This window comes from Meriones unguiculatus, chromosome 7 (genome assembly GCF_030254825.1).
Source record: "Meriones unguiculatus strain TT.TT164.6M chromosome 7, Bangor_MerUng_6.1, whole genome shotgun sequence".
NCBI lineage: Eukaryota > Metazoa > Chordata > Mammalia > Rodentia > Muridae > Meriones > Meriones unguiculatus.
In genome coordinates this window covers 46,410,349-46,434,186 of record NC_083355.1, presented here as the reverse complement: position 1 = coordinate 46,434,186, position 23,838 = coordinate 46,410,349, and the positions used below count along the sequence as shown (strand labels likewise).

General features: G+C 46.6%; 2 protein-coding genes across 3 annotated transcripts in view; both read left to right on the top strand.

Annotated features, from left to right (window-relative positions):
• The window catches only part of Ncbp3 (nuclear cap binding subunit 3), a 33,070-nt gene extending 20,325 nt beyond the window's left edge, over positions 1-12,745 (top strand). The window contains exons 12-14 of one of the 2 annotated variants that reach the window (XM_060387334.1): positions 1,762-1,923; positions 3,176-3,346; positions 3,799-4,036. In XM_060387334.1, the coding sequence (XP_060243317.1) occupies positions 1,762-1,923; positions 3,176-3,346; positions 3,799-3,896 (431 nt within the window). In that variant the 3' untranslated portion in view covers positions 3,897-4,036. Of the gene's footprint in view, positions 1-1,761; positions 1,924-3,175 lie in introns of both variants that reach the window. The other variant, XM_021654622.2, reaches the window with a different exon arrangement.
• Positions 12,746-13,754: 1,009 nt separating this feature from the next.
• The window catches only part of Itgae (integrin subunit alpha E), a 55,785-nt gene continuing 45,701 nt past the window's right edge, over positions 13,755-23,838 (top strand). Inside the window, exon 1 of the mRNA XM_060387333.1 lies at positions 13,755-13,867. Within this exon, the coding sequence (XP_060243316.1) occupies positions 13,831-13,867 (37 nt within the window). The 5' untranslated portion in view covers positions 13,755-13,830. The remainder of the gene's footprint in view (positions 13,868-23,838) is intronic.

The following is a 23,838-nucleotide window of genomic DNA, read 5'->3' as shown; positions in this document are numbered from 1 at the left end:
CTTACACTTCTGAACACCTCAGAGCTGGTAGGCTCAGGGTAGGCTCGACTGAACTGATTTAATTGTTGTTGTTGTATCTAAATTTTTAGTTAGGCATTGGAGTTCATGAGAAAATAAATAAAATCAGACTTTGGCAAAACTAGCTTTCAGTATTTTTGTTGAAATAATAATATCAAATATTAAATAATAATAAATGAATAATATTATTTCCCTAGGATATTTTATACCCCAAACCAAAAAAGTTAAGTTGGGTGGTTAGAGACATGGCTGAGTGTGAGCTAGATTGTGTGTGAGCAAACCCTGATAGAGCAGTGAGGGTGTGCTTGTGGCTAGGCCTGCATGTGCCAGTCTGTGGGAAGACTGCAGTAGCTGCCACAGATCTGCTGAGAGAATTGGGGAAGCCTTTTGGAGAAAGTAGCTTAGAGCTTAGTCTTGGGAGCACATAGAACATAGTTGGCAAACTATCTTTTGAGGTGGGAAGTAATCTGATTCTTATTTTTAAAAGATGATTTTGAAGGATTGGAATGTAGTGGGCAGAGAAAACAAAGTAACAAGTGATGAGCTTGGACAGCAAAGACAGAAGGTGAGAATGGAACCTTGGGAGGAGGAAGGACGGAAGAGCAGCCATCCTGATGGAGGCTCAGCCTGAGCTGAATGTCTACGGGCTCAAGGCTCAAGGCTGATGAACATGTGGCTCTTGCTACTGCTGTTTGTGAGTGGAGACCTCAGGCCTGGGAGCTTTGTGACAGGCTTGGAAGAGAGAAACACTTAGTTTAGGACATGGGTCCTTTATTCTTGGCCTGTTGCCAATCTCATTATTGCTTATTGGTTAAATGTAGTATGTTTATTGAAAACTATTTGTATATTTAAAAAAATGTGGCTTCTACCCTCAGCGAGCTTGTAGTAGTGTTAACTGAAAATTTTGGTATGTTATTTAGTTTTGCTTTGTTATGCCAAAAAAAGAAAATAAGGAAGAAAGAAAACTTTTGCTCAAGCAATCAGCTGAGAGTCTCTGCATCCAAATTTTCGTGTTTTTCTAAGAGAAGCAAAACCAATTATGAACAAAACAGTGTTTTAGAAGCCATCTCGTACCAGGTCCTCTTCCTTCACTATGGAGGATTTGGAATTAGAGTTCTCTAAAGGTGCTGGGGTTTGTTTGTTTTGAGACAGGGTTTCTCTGTGTAGCCCCAGCTGTCCTAGAACTCGTTCTGTAGACCAGGCTGGGCTCAAGCCCACAGAGTGCGCCTACTCTGCCTCCCAAATGCTGGGATTAGAGTCGTGTACCACCACCTTTCGATGCCTGACTGCTGTTGAGCTTTTTATCATTGTGAAACAAGCTAGAGGCATTTTGGAAGAGGGAGTCTCAACTGAGAAAATGCCCCTGCTGCATTAGCTTGTGGACAAGCCTCTGGTGCATTTTCTTGATTGATAGTTGATGTGGGAGGGCCCAGTTCACTGTGGGCAGTGCTATTACTGGGCTGGTAGTCTTGGGTGCAGTAAGAAAGCAGGCTGAGCAAGCCAATAAGCAGCATTCCTCCAGGGCCTCTGCATCAGCTCCTGTCTCCAGGTTCCTGTCCTCAATGCTTTTGATGATGAACTGTTATATAGAAGGTGAGTGAAATAAACCCTTCCTCCCCAAGTTGCTTTTGGTCATGGTATTTATCACAGCAATAGAAACTATAGCTAAGACAAAAGCTTGGGTTGTTGGTACCGATGGTAAAACATATGCTTGGTAACAGGTATACTGTTTCTTTTTTTCAGATATTCGCCAGCGGTTAGGAAAAAGACCGTATTCTCCAGAAAAGGCTTTCAGTAGTAACCAGGTGGTTCGGAGAGAGCCCTCTTCGGATGTACATAGTAGGCTAGGTGTTCCCAGGCAAGATGTCAAAGGCCTCTACTCTGATACTCGGGAAAGGAAATCAGGTGGGCAGCACTTCACATTGGTGGATGGAAAGGAGTGGTGAACAGTGGTGTAGCGTAAGAAGGAGAGTCAGAGCTTGCTCTTCAGTGGTCATAACTGCCTTCATTGGCATCACACATCACCATGCCTGCCAGAAAGGTCAGAAAGGGCTACACAGCCTTGCTTTAATTGCCACATAGTGTGTCTATGCTACCACTTTCTAAACACAGCTTCCTTTATTATTAGATTTTAATAAAAAATTCATTTTTTGAGATTTATTTTCTATTTCCTTTTGTGAGATTTATCTTATGTGTTTTGCCTGTATGTTTGTCTGGTGCCATTAGAGGCTTGGAAGAGGGCATTGGATCCCCTGGAACTGGAGTTATGGGCTGTTGTAAGGTGCCATGTGGATATTGGAAAGCTAACCAGGTTCTCTGCAAGAGCAGTGCTTTTAACCGCCAAGCCATCTCTTCAGCCCAACAAAACACTCTTTAAAAATTAATAGTCAGCTATTCCAACCAAGGACTATGCATGGAGATAACCTAAGACCCCTGCACAGATGTAGCCCATGGCAGTTCAGTATCCAAGTGGGTTCCATTGTGATAGGAACAGGGACTGTCTCTGACATGAACTGATTGGCCTGCTCTTTAGTTACCTCCCCCTGAGGGGGAAGCAGCATTACCAGGCCACAGAAGAGGACAAGGCAGCCACTCCTGATGAGACCTAATTGACTAGGATCAGAAGGAAGGAAAAGGGGTCCTCTACTATCAGTGGACTTGGGGAGGGGCATGCATGCAGAGGGTGGAGGAAGGGAGGGATTGGGACAGGAGGAGGGAGGGAACCACGGGGGTGGGGGAGGATACAAAGTGAGTAAAGTATAATTAATAAAGAAAAATAAAATTAAAAAAAATTAATAGTCAGCTGAAACACTAAGATCATTCATAGTAAAATAAACCTTTCAGCTTGAAGAATGTTAGAGCTGGCAGTTTCTTGGCAGATTGAGGTGGTACACACATTGGGCATGATGCCTCTTACCTGGGAGAGAAGCAGGTGTGGCAGGAGAATCTCCAGGTGATTACCCTATGCCAGGTGTGGGGACACCTGCTTTGAGCTGTGAGCCTCTCCATTGAGTCTCATGCTGTCTACTCAAAGACTAGTGGCAAGTGCCTCTGCTGATATTCCCTGCATGGCAGGTATTGGCCATGCAGCTCTCTCCTCAGAACTACCTGGTACTCAGCATTGACTGCCAGACTGAAGTGTCTTCTCACCCCACAGGTGGTTTATGGACTCGCTTAGGATCTACAACCAAGACCAAAGAAAAGAATACAAAGAAAGTGGATCACAGGGCATCTGGCACTGAGGAAGATGACTCGGAGCTTCAGAGGGCATGGGGTGCTCTGATTAAGGAAAAAGAACAGTCTCGCCAGAAGAAGAGCCGGCTAGATAGCTTGCCATCGCTCCAGATTGAAGTCAGCCGGGAAAGTAGCTCTGGTTCCGAGGCAGAGTCCTGATGCCCCTGGCTTTGGCAGCTGCCCTCATATCTGACATTCTTATGTAGGGTAGGGTGGACAGTAGGGGCCTCCCTCGCCGGAGCTGGTGCCCTTCCCTTGTACCTGCGCCCTGAACATTTGCTGTCCCAATAGACAGCTTCAGAGTGTGATGAGTGTTGAAGGGTGTCTCTGTCTTGTGCTGCAGAGTTTTAGTTCTGGACCCCCAAGTCTTTCTCCCACACCCTGCAAGCTTTACCCTTGGAGAAAAAGGCAACCCTCCAGATTTTGTAGACATTTTCTTAATATTTTTAACATTGTCTTTTAAAAAAAAAATGTTTTACACAGTTCATCCAAAGAGCAGAGAACTGAACTTCTCACTGTTGCCTTGGCCCTGACAGCTCTTGCCAGCACCCATTCCCAAGAAAAGTCAGTTCCCAGGTGCTTATTGGACAGTCTTTGAGGGGGAAGATGAGGGAAGCTGCCAGCTCGGCCTTCCAGGACTTTAGTGTTGGGGCTGAGTTTCACAGGCCTGGCCTGAGATGTGTCCGTCCTCTCAGGTAGATAGAACGGAGCAATCAGCAGTGGCTTCCAGTCCTCCCTAGAGGATTTCTGTTAGGTCCTCTTATTGGCTGTCAGCCTCATGTGAAGATCAAGTTCAGTGCTGTGGGACTTCTAGGGACGAACAACTGTGACTTGGATTTGGAATTGATTTCTGTGCTTAGGGGTGGGGTCTTGGGTTGATGTTGAACAATTTTTAAGTCTGTATTATGTTTAAAAACTATTAATGACTTAAAAGTTTAAATTTTTAATTTTTATATGTGGATATTCCTCCTGTTGGCTACAGGGAAAGCTCAAGTGGTGTCTTTTGTGTTGTTAAATATACATTATATACTTTGGAAGAAGGCAAAGAGAGGAGTCTGATTATTTTGAGTGATACTAATTGTATGGACTGTTGTATTTGAATTCAATTGCTTTGTGGCCAGGAAAAAAACTGCTGTCCATCTGTCATGGGCTCTTGTTCATTACTACTTTTCTAGAAGTAATACCTTGATAATTCATTCTTTCTGTCAATGACTTCTCAATGGAGACTTACTCAAAAGTAGCAAATAAGATAATAGTTTCAGAAATTTTAGTTTATTTTTAATCTCCTTTCAAATTATTTTACCATGGGAAGGCAGTAGGTTATTTGGCTTCTCATCTGACTTTTACTTTGCAATATTTAATACTGTATTTCTCTACAGGCTTAAAAGTGGTGATTCATTTGAGCACATTAGAGTCTTGGAGATAGTGCTGAGCCTCTATCCCTTTTGGAAGTCAAATTCTTCACCTGCCCTGGATTGTTCTGTACCCAGTGGATCACAGAGGACTTGACTTGTGGGGGAGTGCGTGTCTCTTGATGGCTGACTACACTGTGAATGAGCCGTGTTGCAAGTAAAGAAGCAGAAGACTTAAGAGCTGAGTTGTAGTAAAACTGTATTATATGTAGTATTTGGTTACCTGCTCCTCCAAAACGGGAGCATATAACCAAAGTGGTTTGGCTTCCAAGGCTCCTAGAAAGAGGTAGTTCTTATTTCTCTGTTAGTTCAGACCTAAGGCCTTCAAGGTTTTTAAGTTTCTCTTGCCCTGTGTAACTCACAGTCAGGTTCTTACAGGTTCAGGCTTTGGTAAAGGGCCTGAGAGCAGACCTGGATGCCAGCCAGGGCTCTGGGCAGTGCATGAGCCTTCGAGTAAATAGTCTTGTGCCGTGTCTGGCCTTTTTGGTATCTCTCGGTGGTGTTTTATTCTTGAAGCTGTGGCTGCATGTTTTCTGTTGAGGTGGCCAAAGTGTCAGGAGAGAGGGTAGCATGACTTAACCCATCCTTTTCAGGCTCTGGTTCTGCCAGTGCGTTGAAGATGAGTGTGTGGGTCCCATGTGACATGGCTTCCTCATGGTTTAGACACTCCCCTGCTTTCTTTTTGTTTTTTAGTTGCGACACTTCCCATACAGCAATTCAGGCCCATTTGCCTAGGGGCCTTTGCATATGTGTCCATCTCCTGCTAGAAATGAGAGGAGGGCTTTATGGAAGATAGGCAGTATGATTTCAAAACTAGCTCCTTGAGCTGACCGTGAAAGATGCCCACTTCAACAGCCTTGCTGTCCTTAGAGCACGGCGAGCCCAGAAAGGTATGTACTGCATAAACTGATGGTCTTCCCAGCATCTTTCTCCAGCATTCGGAGCTGCTCAGGTCTCCAATACCTTGAGCCCTGTGACAGTGACAGTGGATAGTGAGAATAGACCAGCAGGTACTGGGGCATATTTTATCCAGGGCACTTTCCATACATGTGGGGTTAGTCTTCACACGCTGCTTATAATAATGGCAGAGATTTCATCTTTGTTTCTGACTCTCCCTCTGTAGAGGGGCCAGACAGCCTCTGGCCTAACTCCATGAATCCTACCCTGCTTCTATCCCTGCTCTGTGAAGCAGACTCTTTTGAGTCTCCCTCTCGCTTACGAGATTATTTATATAGTGTGCATATCACCTGTTTAAAGTGCACACACATTTCAGTGCATTGTTGGCTGTTTACAGAGTTGTGCAGTCATTATCATATATAATCAGTTTTAGACCGTTCTTGTCACCAAAAACATCCTGTTCCCACAAGCAATCATCCTTCATTCTTACCTCTCCTAGTACCTGGCAACAACTAATATTTCTGTCCTTATGGATTTGCCTATAGTGGAAATTTCATAAATGCCGTATGCTATGTGTCTGTTTATATAAGGTTCATCCATGATATGGTAAATATCATTTCAAGTCTCGTGTGTTTGTGTGTGTGTGTGTGTTTAATCAGGTTTTCAATCTGTAGCCCTGGCTACCCTTGAGCTCCCTGTCTAGACCAGGATGGCCTTGAATTCACAGATTGTCTTTCTCTGCTTCCCAAGTGCTAGGATTAAAGATGTGTGACACTGTGTCTGCCAGTGATTTTTGTTTTGTTTCAGTTTTTTAAATTGTCTATGTATTTACTGTTCATTTCATGGGCATTCTGTGATTTCTAGTGTGAGACTATAAATATTTGTGTGCAGCTCCCCTTCCTGGACATGTATTTTCATTCTTAAATGTAAGAATGGAATATGTAGGTCGTGTGGTAGCTCTGATCTTTATTTAGTCCTTAGAGGAATTGCCAAGTTGTGTTCCCATGGAATGTATCAGGATTCTGGCTTACCACACTGTCTTCACCAATACTTATTTTCCAGTGTGAAGTGGTGTTTCATTGTGTATGTGCTGTGTTTTATTTTGTTGCAGTGCAGGGGACCAAATCCAGGACCTTGTACATGTAGGCAAGCTCTGTGCCATGGAGCTATATCCCCAGTCCCTGACTTATTCTGAGTTACAGTTTCCTAATGACTGTTGGCCATTATTTCTTCCTCCTTTGTCTTTGTCTTTATGTGTGTGTGTGTATGTGTGTGTGTGTGTGTATGTGTGTGTGTGTGTGTATGTGTGTGTGTGTGTGTGTGTGTGTGTGTGTGTGTGTGTGTGGTTTTGAGACAGGCACATAAGTGTTGGGCATTTTTTTTAAACATAGGATTTCTCTGTGTAGCCCTGGCTGTCCTGGAACTCACTCTGTAGATCAGGCTAGCTTCAGAGATCTGCCTGCCTCTGCCTCCTCAGTGCTGGTATTAAAGGCATACACTATTATGCCTGGCTATGTTGGCTATATTTTCATGTGGTTTGCTTTTTTGTTTCAAGACAGGTTTCCTCTGTTGTAGCCTTGGCTGTCCTGGATTCGCTTTATAGACAGACTGGCCTCAAACTCAGAGATCCTCCTGCCCCTTGACTCCCTGAGTGCTGGGATTATAGGTGTATGACACCACGCTGGCTATATTTTCATGTGTAACAATATCAGTCTGATCTTATTACTATGCTTAAAACCTTTGCAGAACTTTATCATCACTTTGGGAATAAAATTCCAAACTACTTTGATAGCCTATGGAGCTGGTCAGGACATAGGCTCTGGCAGTTTCTGCAGACTGTTCTCTTTTCTCCCTTGCTCTTTATCTACTAGTTCCTGTATCCCTCCTGATCTCACTGTCTTTCCAGACTTCACAGTGCATGCCTTCAGGCCCATCTCTGCCCTGCCTTCTTTATTTCTCTAATGAACAAGGTTTTAAGAGACGCTCCTCAGTACTGGATTCCTTGTGTCTATGTCTTTTTTATTGCCATAAAGGAATCTTAGCTGACTCTGGTTAGATTGTAAGTCAATGTCTGAGTTAAAAATTGAGTTATCAAAATACTTCTTGGAAATCCCAAGGCAGGTGCCTGCCCCAGTGAAGACCAACAGCATGAGGTTCTTGTGGTCAGTTCTTACCTTTTGGGGAAAGGGTCACTCTTTCTTTGTTTGGGCGCTAGGTGAAGTAGTGGGGCATGCAGGTAGGACCATGTCATGACAATGCCCTCTTATTTTGGTGTCAGAACCACTCAGTGAGGTCACTTGTAAGAAGCTTGGGAACTTGAGCCAAAGGAACAACAGCCAAAGGACAAAGGCTGTTCAGCTTGTCTGGGCTTGCTGTTGGGAGGGTGGAGCTAGTGTGGCTCCATCACCTTGCAACTGTGGGGTTTTTTTTGTTTTTCGTTTTGCTTTTCAGATAAGTGCTTCATGTTTAATCTTGTAACTCATGTAATGCAAACCACATGCCCCCAGCACACCTCATTGGACTCTCATTTCCTATTCCTGGTTGATATGTTTGCTAAGTTGTAAGCTCAAGAGAGCTTGGACCATGTTTGGCTTGTGCATTGGTCTTTTTCCATACTTATTATCATTGTGACCCAGCAGGTCCTCCGTGAACATTTGTGAGAGCATAAACCCCGGCCAGAACAGCTTTGCCCTCTGAGGCCCCGTGCCTTCTACAGGCAGGCCAGTCCTCGGTTTTCTGCCATGTATATGCAATGCCTTGTTTTCATGTTTTGTTCTTGTCCCTTCCAGCCTGTGCGCTCCTAAGGAGCAGGTGTCTTCATGTTGTTTTGTCTATAGCACTGAGCCAGGCCAGACCACTGTAAGTAGTGCTTCAGAAGTTTTGGGGAAGTGAATGAATTGTGACAACTTAGCTCGCACACCATTCTGTGCAGGCATTTTGATTGTAGCTGAGCCCACCAGATGCAAATGGGAAAGAATATTCATTGGTGTTTATCATGTATGCAGTAAGGAAAAATTCTTATTAAGTAGGTGTCAGAAAATGTCAGAATTTGATGATCTGCCATGTTTGAGCTAGAACTCATCCAGCTCTAGAAAGTTGCTAGGAAATCATTTTGTTTTTCAGGCTCAGGGGTAGTTTTATTATAAATACCAAGCAGGTTGTAAATCCTAGCAGATGGCAAGGAGAAGGAAACCAAAAAAGGTCACATTGCTTAAGTTGAGCTGACTTGGACATCAGCATGTCATGGTCAGGAGTAGGCTTTAGAGAAGGAATAAGAAAGTCCATAGTACCAGGAAGAGCATGCCTGGGTCTGACCAGTATCTGAAAGAAAAAGGATTACAGTTCCTTAACTGTGGTTTCAGAGACTTGTGAGCCAGGATCCAGCTCTAGCCTAGATCCACCACAAGAGCAGCTATTTCTCTTAGTGTCCCTGAGCCATTTCTCCTGTCCTAAAATTATATTACTCATCTGTCCTAGGGTGGCAGGATAGAGGTGTTAGATAAATAAGAGGCTCCGAAGATGGACCACTGACCCAGTGTTTAGCTCCTGGTCCTGTTGGGGTGAGTGACAGCAACCCAGAAGAAGAGGCCAGAAGTAACTAACTGCCTGCCAGCAGCTAATGTTCAGCCTGAAAATGCGTTCCTTCCTGCTCTCAGGGTACTGTCAGTGCTGCAATGCCAGTATGCGCTTCGGGTAGGCAGTGCCAAGTGTTGCTTTAATGGCCATACCAAGAAGTTTGTTTCCTAAGTCTGCTTGCAAACCTTATATAATAAGATGTAACTCAGAACCTGAGCCTTTTCCTCCCTTTTTAAATACAAGAGCTCAAAGAAGAAAATATATTTCTGGTAATTTGAGAATAGTACTTTTGCTTCAAGACAGATTGTAAACTGCATAATGTGACTACAGCAAATGCCTAGAACTTCTCCTATGTTTATATGGCAGATTTTAGCAGAAAGAGTAATAGTCCCAACTCCTCCGAAACCCTTTAAGCACTTCACAGAACTTTGATGTTTCTGGAAGCAGTCAGGGAAATGCTGCCTCAGAAGCCTGTTTCAAACGGTCTTGTTGCACAAGCTGGCTTGGCCTGGAGCCCTGACTACTCTAAAGCTCTCAGTCCTACATCGATTTCCCAAACACTGGGATTACATATTTGCCATGGCACTATAAACTTTTTCTTTAGAAATAATTTCAAAAGCCCAGGAGCATCAAGGGTAGAACAAAGACTTTTTTCTATATTTTACCATTCAGCATGCTAAAGCATGTTGTAAAGCATGGAAATGGTCTTTTCCTGTGCTGGTGATGAACTCCAGAGTGTGGATGGTACTCAGTTTACCAAAGTCACTAGCTTGCCCAGAAGTCTCTGTGTAAGCTGTCCCAGAGGCCTCTGAGTGCTCAGACTCTTTAGTAGTTGAGACTCTGTATGACCTCAGATACCTCTATCTCTGGACCAGTGAGAGCAAGAGCCTCACACGATTAACAGAAACAGCCTCGCCCTATCCTAGCGCTGGATCCAGTGACCTGTTCCTTTTCTGCTTATGTACAGAAGTTCTCCTGAGGGCCATGAGCAGTTGGCAGCAACCTCAGCTCAGGTTGAATGTCTTTTTGAGGAAAGGCAAAGAGAGTGATGGCTGGAGCAGAGGTAGGTCTTAGGACTCATTCTCACGTTCACCACTGGAAAATGGAACACATCCCTTTCTCTCTGGGCCGTAGTTCCTTTGTCCATGAAATGGAGGCCTCACAACGAGATGACAAGTGTTTTTCCTGCATACACTGAGCTGGGATGGGAGGGGCTGCTGCTGCTGTGCTCTTCAAGGAGGTGTGGTTAGCAAGAGACCTGCCTGATCCCACAGCCAGTGCAGCCTTCTCCCTCCCTACTCTGTCATGAAGGGACCAGAAGGACCAGTGAGATGGCTCAGTGGGTAAAGGCTTGCGAGCCTGAGTTTATTCCCTCGGCTCTACATGACGAAAAGGAAGACCTCTGCAGGTTAGCCGTTGACCTCCACACATGCACTGACATGCCCGTGTGTGCGTGCATGCAGGTATACACAAACATGGTTCAGTCTTTCATTTGAGAACTATTTGGGGTCGCCTAAGGCGCCAGTTTGCTTAGGCAGCCATGGCAAGATACCCAGAATGGATGGTTTGAACAACAGACATTTATTTTCTCTCAGACCTAGAAGCTACAAGTCTAAGAGGGTCCCAGCGTGGAGAGAGTCCTGTCTTTGGCTTGTTTGCATGGCCTTTTTCCTCCATGTGTACCTGTGGACCTTCTCATAGCAATAACCCTGTGCCGTTAGGTCTGGGACCTACCCTTTTGACCTCTTAAACCTAATGACTTCTTCAAAGCCAAGTTTCTAAGTCTAGTCACATTGAGGTTTGGAATTTGAATACAGGAATTTGGAGGTGAACATTGTCCAGCCGTTAGCACCTGGGAACGGACAGGTGCAGGTCTGTCTTTGTGCTTTTTAAACGCTCAAAAACTCATGATCTGAAGAGAAAAGGGTTTTAGTTCAGGGTCATGGTTCTGGAGGAGACAGTCATGTCTGCCTCTCAGTTCAGCAACTTATCCATGTGACCTTGGGCTCAGTCCTTAGCCTCCCTCTGATGTCAGCACCATTAGACATGACATGACACTGCTCTCCGATAAAGGCACTTCTAGGTGGCCTTGGCTCTGCCTGTTCCTGACTCCCTGTGGTCCTCATCTTCAGATGTACTCTTCCCAGCTTCTTGAGTAAAGGCTGGCTGTGATTGGAACCACTTCTGTCTGGAGACTTGCAGGAAAGCCCCCTCCACTGTTGTATGTGTCACGCTTCCTGCTTGCTTGCAACTCAGGACAGTACCTGGCCTCCTAGTGCACACTTCTCTCTCCCTGAATATGTATCAAACTTCCCTTTGGGGAGCGGTAGGAAGGGGAGACAGCTTGTTACACAAGCTGGCCTGGTCTAGATCCCTGACTAGTCTAGAGCTCTCAGTCCTACATCAGCCTCCCAAACACTGGGAGTAGAGGTTTGCCGTGGCTCTGTAAACTCATAGTAGCACTGAAGATAGAACAAAGAACTTTTTTCTCTCTATATTTTTTACCATTCAGTCTTTTCCCTTGCACCTTTTCCTCATCCCCAAACTACTTGAAGTATTTTGCACTGCATTCCACTTTACCATCGCCATGCTTTGTGCTGTGTCCATAAGATATTACCAACTTTAGAAATATGTAGTGTCTGGTCAGTATAATAATTGCTCATTTGTAGTTCAGGCTTCTGGCTGTTCAGTAATGCTGTTTCAAGCCTTTCTCACCACCCCCAATCCAAGATCTAATCTGGCATCAAGTAGTAACCTGCCTTTGTTCTGTACCTGGAGCGTGTCCTCAGCCTTTCTCTTGTCTTTTATGACATGGATGTTTTGGAAGGTTATGGTCTAGTCAGTGATACAAGATTGGCATTCAAGTTGACTCTTTGAAGTAAGTATTGGCCAAAATTCCAGCCTAGGGCTGGGTGCTGTGAGAGAAGAACAGAAGAGGAGACAGCGAAGCCACTAACATGGGGCCTGAAGCTCCGGTTTGTGAGAGAACATTAGTGTCGGATGGGCTAGGAGTCCCCTCTGCAAGTCATAACTTCTGGCATTGACAATCTTTGGTGGATGCAGTTGACACTAGAGTCCTATAGAGATGCAGAAAATACCCCTGCTTCCTCAGCCATCTGCTTTGCTGGCCTCCTGTGGTGCCTGGGGTTCACACTCAACAGTCTTGCTCCTACGTGAGCTGCCATCTTGGGCTCCTACCCTATCAAAGGTGTGCTTTGTGATGGCAGAGTGCCCCTTTCTTCCTGTGGGCCAGGGCTGGGAGCATCCTTGAGTGACTCTACCTTTGGATTCAGGAGCAGTAATGAGAAGATGGGCTGGCTGCTGGTGCCACTGTGGCTTGTGACAGGTCTGTCCAGCAGCCTTAGGGTGCTCTGCACTATGATGTATGTCATCAACCCTGAAACTCTGCTTTTCTAGCTGCTAATGTGTTGTGCAGAGGGAAGTGGTGAATTGTAATCTCTTTTCGAATAATTCCAGAAGATCTAGTCAAATGTCAAACCAAAGCTGACAGTGTGGAAACGTTTGAAGTGTCATTGAATCTTCACAGAATTTTGGCTAAATAAGTTTTCCCTGTGAAAAACAAAATAAAATTGATTTTCCTATAGTCATTAAGGCCATGTGGTTGTCTGCTTTATGCCATCACTGTAACACTTCAGGATGCTCTCTTACATCCATGTAAGAACAAGAGGCTTAATGCCCAGCCTTTCTGAATTAAGATGAGTAAAGTGAAATTAAGTTCCCTCCATGCACTGGCATCATTTTAACTTATTAGTCTCTTGTGGCTGGTAGCTCCAGTTGGACAGTAGGGTCCAGAGTAGCCCATCTTTGCAAAGAGGTCTTACTACATGGCCCAGGCTGGCCTGGAGCTCAGTCTTCCTGCCCTACACTCCTGAAGGCTGGGATTGTGATGGGCTTCCCTGTCCAGAGTTCTGCTGAGCTGTGCAGATGGCTCCCTTCCCTCGTTGCTGTGTGGGCCAGCTTGACCATTGAAGCAGTTGGTCTTTAGATATGACTGTCCTTGTTGGGAGTAGAGTCTCCACAACCTGGGCAGGGTCAGAGCTGTGCTTTAAGCCATGAAGTCTACCTCTTCAGTTAGGCTGGAAGCTTAGACCCCATGAAGCCATTATCAGCTTCAGATTTTGAACACAGTCAAGCCACAGCTGGATTGAAGCAATGACTTCAACTAATACTTTGGGTCTTCACGCTCACCTGGCCCTCCGCAACCCCAGGCCCAGTTTTCAGCTGTGGGGACACTTTCTTGAGGGGTGGGGACGACTCAAGATTGAGCTGGGAGTTGATCCCAGGTATCAGGCTGGGGAACATTCTGGATGGGATGGGCTGGAACCCACCTACCTGGATAACTGTTATTCCTGCACCTCCTGTCTGTCAAAGACACCCAGAACTACCACCAGCCAAATAGTAGCTCACTCTTGCATGAAATGGAAGGTCTAGTGAATGATGGAGCTGGGCTGATAATTATCTAAGTTGCCAGGATGCAGCCCACAGCTGTGGGGAAAGCCCTGCGCTGGCCTTATGTCAGCTGTGGTGGCCGTGTCTACCTGAAAGTATCTGTGGGCCTGTGGGCCCTTGTCTGCATATGCCTCTGTCCCCGCCTCCTGGTCTCGCCTGCAGAGGGGAAGCTTCTGAGGTCCTGTGCCGCCCCACTCAGCTCAGAGCTGTGTCTGCCTCAGCTATGAAGTGGCTCGTCCACGCCCTTCTCTGCATGGCCAGTAAGTCAGCTGTGTCTCCGGCCACCTCTGTCTGCTTGGGCTCAGGTGGGCAGAGGAATGTGGGGGAGGGGCTTCCTCAGGGAAGCAGGCTTGCTGGGAAGGACCTCTTCAGTGCTGGTGGGCACTGGCCTCAGGCTTTAGGGCTCTGCCATCCTCTTTTCCTCCCTATCCAGCCACCCCTCACTCTGCTCCATGCTCAGCTCTGTGTCTAGTTAGCTCCCAGGGTGTGAAAACTAATGATGTCTCATGACACCCAGAAGAGGGCCCTTAGAGCAGCAGCTTCTGCTGCTGGGAAGGCAGGAGGACTTGTGAAAATGTGGATGTTGGCAGGAGACTGGGGGTGAGACCCTACAGGGAGAATGTTGGGGGGAACTGCTTCCTGTCCTGTGGTGTGGGGGAGGGGCAGGTATTTCTGCTGCCATGGGGTCCCATTCTGTCTTTAGTTTTGGTTTTTTTGAGACACGGTTTCTCTGTGTAGTCTTGGCTGTCCTGGACTCACTTTATAGATCAGGCTGGTCTCAAACTCACAGAGATCCACTTGCCTCTGCCTCCCAGTGCTGGGATTATAGGCATGCTCCACTGTGCCTGGCTTCCCATTCTGCCTTTAATCCTGTGTGGGAGCTGCTTTTGGACAGACTGTCCTGAGGCCATCTAAAAGGTCTGAGAGACAAGAGACAAGCAGTCTCCTGCTTGGCAGGAGAATAAGGTGGGTATCAGGCACAGAAATATAAAGGCTGGGAGCTGAGTCTGTGAGAGCCAGTTGATGGCAGCCAGTGGCAGTATGAAGAAGCTGAGCTGTCATAGGAGGAGGATGCAGGATGAACACCCACTATGGAGCACCCAGGAGGCAGGCTAGATCCTGCCCCGGTCACCAGTACATGTTTGGGGATAAAGTTTTGTATTTTAGAAAGACTGAGCCAGTGAGGCTCAGCGGGTTAGGGCATTTTCTGCCAAGCCTGATGACCTGACCTTCTTCCCAGAGACCTATGTGTTAAAAGGTGAGAGCTGACTTGTCATCTGACCTCTGCATGGTGCCGCGTACACACGCTTACACAGATTTTAAGCACTTGAATAGTCACTGTGGGAAGATCAAAGTTGGCTGAACTTTCAGTTATTTTGTATCCTAGACTTGTCTTTATTTCTCTTGTCTACAGAGTGGGAAAGGGGGGGTTGGGGGAAGGTCTTAACTTTTGTGTTTTTTTTTTAAATCAGAGCTCTGATGCTCCATAATTAAGGCTATCTAGGGAAGATGCTGAGACTAGACTAGTCCACTCCAGGATAGAGGTGACTGAAGCCTACAGACAGACAGACTGAAGGGTGCAGCTGAAGAACAGTGGAGACAGAACCACAGCCGGCCCTCTGTCCTGACTCACAGCTGCAGGTTGCTCCATGACCTGGAATGATGCCCCTAGTGGTGGTGCTTGGGGCTCTTGCCCACCTGTGTGCCCCTCAGCCATGTCAGCACCTCAGTACCTCCTCCAGTGCCTTCCATTCATCAAACCCCTGAGGCCCTGGCACATCCCAAGTTGACATGCAACAAAGAACAAGATGGAGCCAAGCAATAATGTCATATGCCTTTAACCCCAGTACTTAGGAGGCAGAGACAGGCAGATCTCTGAGTTCCAAGACAGCCTGGTCTCCAGGGAAAGTTCCAGGACAAGGGCTACACAGAGACATAGAGAAACCCTGTCAAAAAAAAAAAAGAAAGAAAGAAAGAAAAGAAAGAAAGAAAGAAAGAAAGAAAGAAAGAAAGAAAGAAAGAAAGAAAGAAAGAAAAAGCAAGATGGGCAGATTCGCATTGAGTCCCTGTAGCCTGTGTGTGCCTATGCTATGGGATGGAGGGAGAGCGTGGCCTTGGTATTTGATAGGGGAAATGGGATAACACTGCTCAATACTGTGTACATGAGGTCTTGGTGATAGGCCAGGCCTCAAAACTGAGCCCTGAGGGCTTTGGGAGTTAGAAGAAGGCAAGGTGTTACCAAGGAGATTGTGAATCCAAACTGAGCACAGGCCCAAGTCCTGTGCCTGGCTGGCTTTCTTGGGTTGGGGCCAATCCACAACTGTTCCTGACCCAGTGGCTCTGCCCTTCTGCCCTCCCAAGCCACCTACTGTGGTAATGATCTTTTTCTGTTACTCATAGGAGCAGATGAACTAAAGGTTGTCTAAGGAAGGTTCAGAGAGAATGCAGGTATAGATGCATTGAAATCTAGGGCAGCCAAAGCCGCAGACGCCAGCCCCAGTACCCCCAATGCCATGTAGTCTGTCCCAGATGCATTTGGCCCTGATGCATTCTGTGGCCACAGCAAATCACTTCTGCCTGACTCTCAGAGGTCAAGCTTACTTTTCGTGTGTGAAGAGAAGCATATAGCCAATCCACAGGCTACAGGGCCTTATCCATTTTGCTATGGATCTGTGAAACCTCATGGGTTAAGAGGAAGGAACTAGGGGCGGGGTTGGGGATTTAGCTCAGTGGTAGAGTACTTGCCTAGTGCACAAGGCCCTGGGTTCCGTCCTCAGCTCTGGGAAAAATAAGACATGAAAAATAAAAAAAATAAAGAGGAAGAAACTAGAGTTCAGGGCCTGCTCTCTTCAGGATACCAAACCAGGCTGAGGCCTGTGGCCCCAATAAGGAAGTCAGGAGGTGGCTGGCCTGGTTCCACCTAGGCCTAGCCTATACTTATGTGCAGATGTGAGAGAAAAATCTTAGTGCTTAGGAGGAGAGATCTTGGTGCCTAAAATATGCCTAGGAGAATGGGAAGGGTCTCAGCAAATAGATTGATCGGGAAGAAGCTTTCAGAAGCAGCAAGGTCTGGGTATGTGAAGAAGACAGAGAAGTGTAGGCATGGGAGCAGAAAGCTATTCATTCTGATGTTGTTCTCCCCGTCCCAGACTGGGACCTGCTGCCCCCCCCCCCCCCCCGTGTGATGAGAAAGCAGGCTACACACACTAACTTCCCTAGCCCAGAGGAGGGCCCATGTGGAGGGCTCAGTGGCCAGGAAACAAAGGCAGAAAGGACAAGCCAGATGGAAGCTCACATCCCTGACCTCTGGAAAGCTGGATTGAGTGTATGCAGTATGTGTGCTATGTATAGCAAATGTGTGGGATGTGAGTGGTGCATATAGGGTATTTACGGTCTGTCTGTGCTATCATAGACCATATGAAGTACATAGGCTACGTGGTATATAAGCCATGTGGCATGTATGAGGTGTATAGATTTTATATGGGGGCTGGAGAGATGGCTCAGAGGTGAAGAACACTGGCTGCTCTTCCAGAGGTCCTGAGTTCAGTTCCCAGCACCCACATGGTGGCCACAACCATCTGTAAAGGGGTCGGATGCCCTCTTCTGCAGGTGTGCATGCAGACAGCACTCCTCCATTTAAAAATGTAAAGCCATAAGTAGATCGCATGTGGGGCTACATAGGATGTGTGGGCACCAGTGTGCACTGGGTTTGTGGGGCATGCACTGCGTACGGACATGAGGGTACGTGGAGTAGATAGGCTATCTGAGTGCATGGGGTTTATGGGGTGTGTGTGGCACACAGGTATACATGAGCTATGTGTGCCATGCACGGAGTACATAGAGTATTTGGAGTGTGCATGGGTATATGGGCATATATGGGGTATGTGGAAGACATGGCTATCTGAGGGCTCCCCAGTGGGGAGTTGAGCAGTGTGGAGGACTCAGAGGGCCAGGCTGAGAGATTTCACCGTGAGGGCTCTGGCAGGCCATGGATGGTCCTGTAGGGACGATTCTGTATAGAAGGGAGTAAGAGGAGACAGCGGTGAGGAGGCTGCAATAGTGGTCCCATCCGTGAGTGCTGAGGCGGGGATGTGGGGGGACACTGGGAAATTCACACGTGCTTAGCACAGGGCTGTGCTGGCATCCAGGAAACTGATGTCTGTTTTCGTTCTCAGGTAAGCTAGAGGTGCGGGGAGGGGAGGCGCTCTTTAGGTACCTGTGAGGTCTGGGGCTGAGGTGGCGAGGGTCTGTGAGAGAGAAGGGATGTGGTGCTGAGCCTCTCCTTCCAGATTCTCCTTCCAGAATCACAAGTGTTCTGCAGACGCTTGTGATCTGACGTTGGCCACCATCCTCCCTTGGAACCTTTCTGGGCCTCTGGACCAGGCCTCAAGATGAGGCTAGTCTCACTTCTAAAGCTAGTTTCTTATATTAATCTGGGCTTCATTTATTGGGAGCAGTGATGACTACCTTTCCGTGAAGAGACATTAAAACTCCCAGTGCAGTAGAAGCAGTGGCGGCTTGCAGGGAGAGGAGCTCTTTGAATCAGAGGCCCGTGTGACTGGAGCCAGTTTAGGGGAGCAGCCCTGTGGGTAGATGGTGACAGACACAAGTCTGGCTAGGCTCTCGTGTCTGGCTGCACGACAGATTTGGAGGAAGAGGGTGGGTGGTGAGGTTGTGAGAAAAGCAGCAGTCCTTCAGCTGTGGTCACAGAGCTTCTAACACCAGCTTCCACACTTAAGCCTCCGCTCGACAGGTCCTGAGCTAGCACAGCCTGTGTCACGTGTGAAGACCAAAGCAACGGGATAGCCCAAGTCCTTCAGTGACTCCATGGCATAGCAAGGATTTGAATTCAAGACTCTCTGCCCTTGGGGTGCACGCTGTTTTCTCTGAGTCTCCGTAGAAAATATGAAGTAAAGGGTACGTGGTGGCCCAAGCAAACGCGAAATGTAAGGCCACACAGCAGGCTCCAGGCAGTACCACACTCCTGCATGACAAACCCACCGATGCACACGCAGCTCTTATGCCACCTGTCTGTATGATCAGCTCTCAACTAGCTGGTCCCTTGGCCTAAAGCAAGGCCCCTCCCTAGCCTAGCATGCCACTAGCATAACAGGGAGCCAAGGCCACAATTGCCCTCCAGCTCCTTGGGGCCATTGGTAACTCCACTCTCTGTTCACCCCTCAGCGCTTCCAGCTTTGATAAAGGCATTGAAATCAAGCAGCCTGAAGCCGCGCAGCGCCACATGCCTGTATTCTCAGTGCTCAGGAGTCAGAGGCTGCTGAGCTCTGTGAGTTTGAGGCCAACATGGTCTACAAAGTGAGTCCAGTACAGCCAAGGCTACACAGGGAAGCCCTGTCTCAACGCCCCCCTACCAAATAAAATTTAAAAAGGAAGGAAGAAAAAAAAAAAAAAAAGAAAAAGAAATTAAGCCAGCAATATGGGCCCCAGACACAAATAACCAATTTACTGAGTTCAAGAGCAAATTGTTAGTTTCACCCGGCAGCATGGTGCTTGGAAGACAGAGGTGCCGTGAAAGGCAGCTATGGTGTTTCCTCTGCAACTTTCCTCCCCTTTCCCACACCTTTAGAGACCTATCCAGACCCCTCAACTAAACAGAGCAAACATGGGGATAGGTAGAGTGAGAAAGAGGGCTGGCTGGCCTATTATGGTATTCTCAGGGTGTCTCTTCTGAGCCTCGGCCTAAGCTGGGCTGGGCTTTGTGGTTTTGGGGGTGTCATGAATGACTCAGATCAGATGCAGGTTAGGGGAGACAGATTTAATCACCCATTAGTTTATCAAGATGGGGTTTAGTCAGAGCCAACAAACACCACAGGATGCGGAATAGGTTCAGGGGCCAGGCTGCTGGCTGGCTGAGCAGGACCATAAGGTTGGCCTGCCAGGCACATGGGGACAACTGATGAGAAAGAAGTGTGGGGTGGAGGCAGCAGCTGGGCAGGATGGGAAGGTGCCTTTGATGCCCAGAGATTTCAAATACACTCTGTAAATCAATTACAGGCAATAGAAAAGGGAGAAAGAAGGCCTCCACTTACCCAGGAACAAACTGGCCATTTCCCATTTTGTAGTTCTTTTCCTTCAATTGACTCAATTCCTATTTCCTTCCAACCTGTCTAACTGAGATACAAGGCTCATCCTGAAAGGAGCCAAAGAGGCTGAGTCCAAACCCCAAGCCATCCTTACCAAAGCTCGAATTCACAGGGAACATCACCATTCCGTTCTCAGCTTGGGGATCCTGACCGGGAAAACCTGTCTGGGGTGGCAGTAAAGTTGACACAAAGCAGATTCATAGGAGAAAACAGGGTTAGATGGACTCAAAGTCAGCCATAGGGGCAGATGGCTGCTTATCTAGGACCCTGAGCTGCAGAAAGGGAGCGGGGGCTTGAAGTGTCCTTCTGAGAGCGTGGGGAAGGATGTGGAGAAGCAGCCATTGCTGTCCAGGTAATAAACCACCTTTTTGTGAGGCTTCTCAGCTCAAGGGTGTGTCCCTTCCAAATGGGAAGTGTGTATTTTTAGCAAAAGCGCTTTTTAGAGCTCCTATGTTCCTTGGGTCTGTAGTTCCTCAGGGAAACCAGCTCACTGGCGTGGAAGGGCGTTTTGGAGAGTTACTTCTGGTCTCCTATGGTCAGACTTTGGGATGTTGTGTCCTGAGCTTCATACTACATGCAGTGCACTTTTGGGGACTAGCGAGGCTCTGATGTTTTCACTGGGCTCTCAAAGAGGTCTGTGATTTCCCAAGCACTGGGAAACTCATGTCTGGTTGTGTTTTCTGTGTTGCTTCAGAGAGGACATGAATGACAGCTCTGAGAAACTTGAACATTGTGTGTTCTCCCTAAGTCAATCCTTAAGGGAATGCATGTTGGTTTAAATACAAGCAATAGTCATGTTCCATCAAATGGGTGTTATATTTTGAAGGCAAGCCCTTCTGGGTAGCCCTGGCTGTCCTGGTACTTGCTAAGTAGACCGAGCTTGCTTCAAACTCAGTTAGCCTAACCCCACACTTGGCCAGAATAGTTTCTTTTTCCTGTTTTGTAAATAGCGTGAGTGACACTGACTGGTCTTAACTCATGGACACATGTATCCAGCTACAATATCATTAAGTACCTACTGAGCCCAGAGCTGTGTCTAGAGCCCAGTTCGGACTGGCTTAGGAAGGACAGGATTCATTACTGGACAGGCAACTTAGGGGTTGACCTCCTTCCTGCTTGAATTGGATTCCTCTCTTGAAAAAAACAAAACAATTTTCTCGTGTCCATTTCTTCCTGCTCCATAATTTAATGACTTTAGTATTATGGTCTCATGCATTTTTATGAATCAGCACCAATTATTCTAGGTAAGCAAAGGTAAATATAAAGATGATAAAGGAGTGGAATGCCTGGGGCTGGGGAGGTGTCTCCGTGGGTGAGTGTTCGCTGTGCAAGCATGAGGATGGCTTTGTTTGCTTGCTTGTTTGTTTTAGACAGGGTCTCGCTATGTAGCCCTGGCTGGACTGAAACTCACTGTGTAGACCAGGGTGGCCTGAGCCCGCAGAGATCCACCTGCCTCTGCCTCTAAGCATGAAAACTTCAGTTCAGATCCCCAGCACCCACATAAAAGCTGGGAATAGAGCCATCTTTCTGTGACTCCAGAACTGCAGTCGGAGGTTCGGTCAGATGGGGTCCTCAGAGCTCCCAGTCCAACCGGTCTAGCCAATGGATGAGCACCAGGTTCTCGAAAACAAGGTGGGGGCTGGTGGTAGAGGAAGAGACTGACGCCTGAAGTCAGTCTCGGGATTCCATACACAGTGGCACACATACCCGCGTGAGCATGCACATAGAACACACACACGCATCAGTAAAAAAAAAAAAAATGTAGATGAGGCCATGGGAGTGTTTAGGATAGGAAAAATATATGGTAAACTGAATTTTTTTGTTTGTTTGTTTATTGTTTGTTTGTTAGATCCTCCTGTCACAGGCTCAGGCAGAAGGACTGGGATTCGAACCAGTGGAAGGGTTTTCATGACAAGATTTGAAGCCTGTCTAAAGGTGCACAGGATAATGGTAGCAAGCTCCTGTGTTTATTACAAGTGTGACATAGCTGCCAGGACTCCCACACACTGGCTACATCTCTTTCATTCTCCCTCTTTACCAAAATATTTTAAATCTTCAAAATGGGGTCTGAGGACCTGGCAGCTGCAGCCACATTCATAATGTTAGGCTCTTGGGTCCTTCCCTGTCCTCTTGATTTAGAATGTGTGATTGAGGGTCCTAAGGCATGGTGGGCAAGGTAGGACAAGCTGTAACCCTGGCACTCTGGAGACAGAGGCTAGCCTGGTGCACATAGTGAGGTCCAGGACAGCTGGGACTACCTAGAGAAACCCTGTCTCAGACAGACAGACAGACAAACAAAAAACAAAAACAAAAGAAAAAAGCAAAAACCAGGACACAGACAGCTCCATGACCAAGGTATTTGCCGTGCTAGTGCGAGGCCTGGACTTCGGATCCCCAGGCCCACGTGGACTCAAGTGGGTGTGCTGGCCTCCTGTAATCTCCACTTGGGAGGCAGATAACGTGGCCCTGGGTTCACCAAGAGACCCTGCCTCAGCGTTTAAGGTGGTGAGCAATCAAGGAAGATAGACACTTGATGCTGAGTCACAAAGCAGCCTTCTACTGATGGAGACAGTTCAGGATATGTTCTGGGATTTTGAGAGAATTAAGATCAGTAACAAAGAAATAGAGAAACTCTGCTTCTTAGAACGTGAACAGTGCACTTATTTAAAAATTTCCTCTTTTTACTTTTGTAGTAAAGTACTTTCTACTTTACTTTGTACTTTTATTGCATATTAAAATAAAAATTTTAATATATAAATGGCCAAAGCACATAAACATGCAATCAACATAAAAACCAAATCATCTAATGTTAAAAACATTATCCAGTTTTAGTCACATGTTACTGAACTAATATTTCTACTTACCAACAAAATATTACATTTTACTCTGTTTTGTCAATTAATACTTTATCACTATAAAATTTTACAGTATAAATTACTCTATCTTAACCACTCCACCCAACACGCCCTCTGAGAACTGCGCTTCCAATGGAGCCTAACCTGGTTATAACCCAGAGTCAGAGGACATCACAGAGGAAATGCTGAGCTTAGCTTAGACATGGGAAATGAGGACCTGCAGGCCACCGTGGAAGCGGTGGTTACAGGGACCGAGCAGCCTTACACATGCCTTCAAAGGGGCAGGGTAGGGTAGCCCAGGCCCGTAGGCAAGATGAGGACTGGAGAGCCAGTTCAGCGCCGTTTTCAGCTACGTTAGGAGTGCAAGGGCTTCATGAAAGCCCACCTAAAACAAAAACGTGTGCTCACAGTTCCATATCCCCCACCCCCACGACAGATGTCAATTTCCAGAGAAATACGACGGAGACTCTTGGACACGCACACTTTTTTATGTGTATACGTAATTTGCCGGTTTTGCCTGCATGAATATTTGTGAACCACTTACATGCCTGGTGCCCCTGGAGGCCAAAAGGCCAAAAGTTCTCTGGAACTGAAGTTACAGATGGTCGTTAACCACCATGTGGGACCTGGGAATCGAATCGGGTCCTCTGGAAGAACAGCCAGTGCTGTTAACCACCGTGCTACCTCTCCAGCCTAGAAGGCTCTATTTCAATAAGCTAAAAGAATAGCAAATTAAACCCAAAGACAGTACAGGAAGGAATATAAATATAAGCAAATACTAATGAAGTAAGAAATGGACTTGCTATAGAGAAAATGAACAAAGCTCAAGTTTATTTTTAATAAATGATTGATAAAACCAGACCTGGTGGTGTATGACTGTGATACCAGCAACCAGAAGGTGGAGAAAATGCGTTAGGAAGTCAAAGCTGTCCTCAGCTGAGTGACTGAGTGTGAGGCCAGCCTGAGTGAGGTGAAATCTTGCAAATATAAAAATACAAAGAAAAAAAGAAAAAATATGGACACTAACTTAAAATGATTAATGAGCTGAAAACCCTATAGCCAGTCATTAGTATGAGTAAAAAGAGGGTATCATAATTGGTTCTGAGACAAATTCTTTTCTTTTTCTTTTTTTGGGGGGTGATGGGGGGAGAGGTTTCAGACAGGGTTTCTCTGGGTGGCCCTGGCTGTCCTGGGACTCTCTCTGTAGCCCAGGCTGGCCTTGGACTCAGAGAACCTCCTGCTTCTGCCTCCAGATTGCTGGGATCAAGGCAT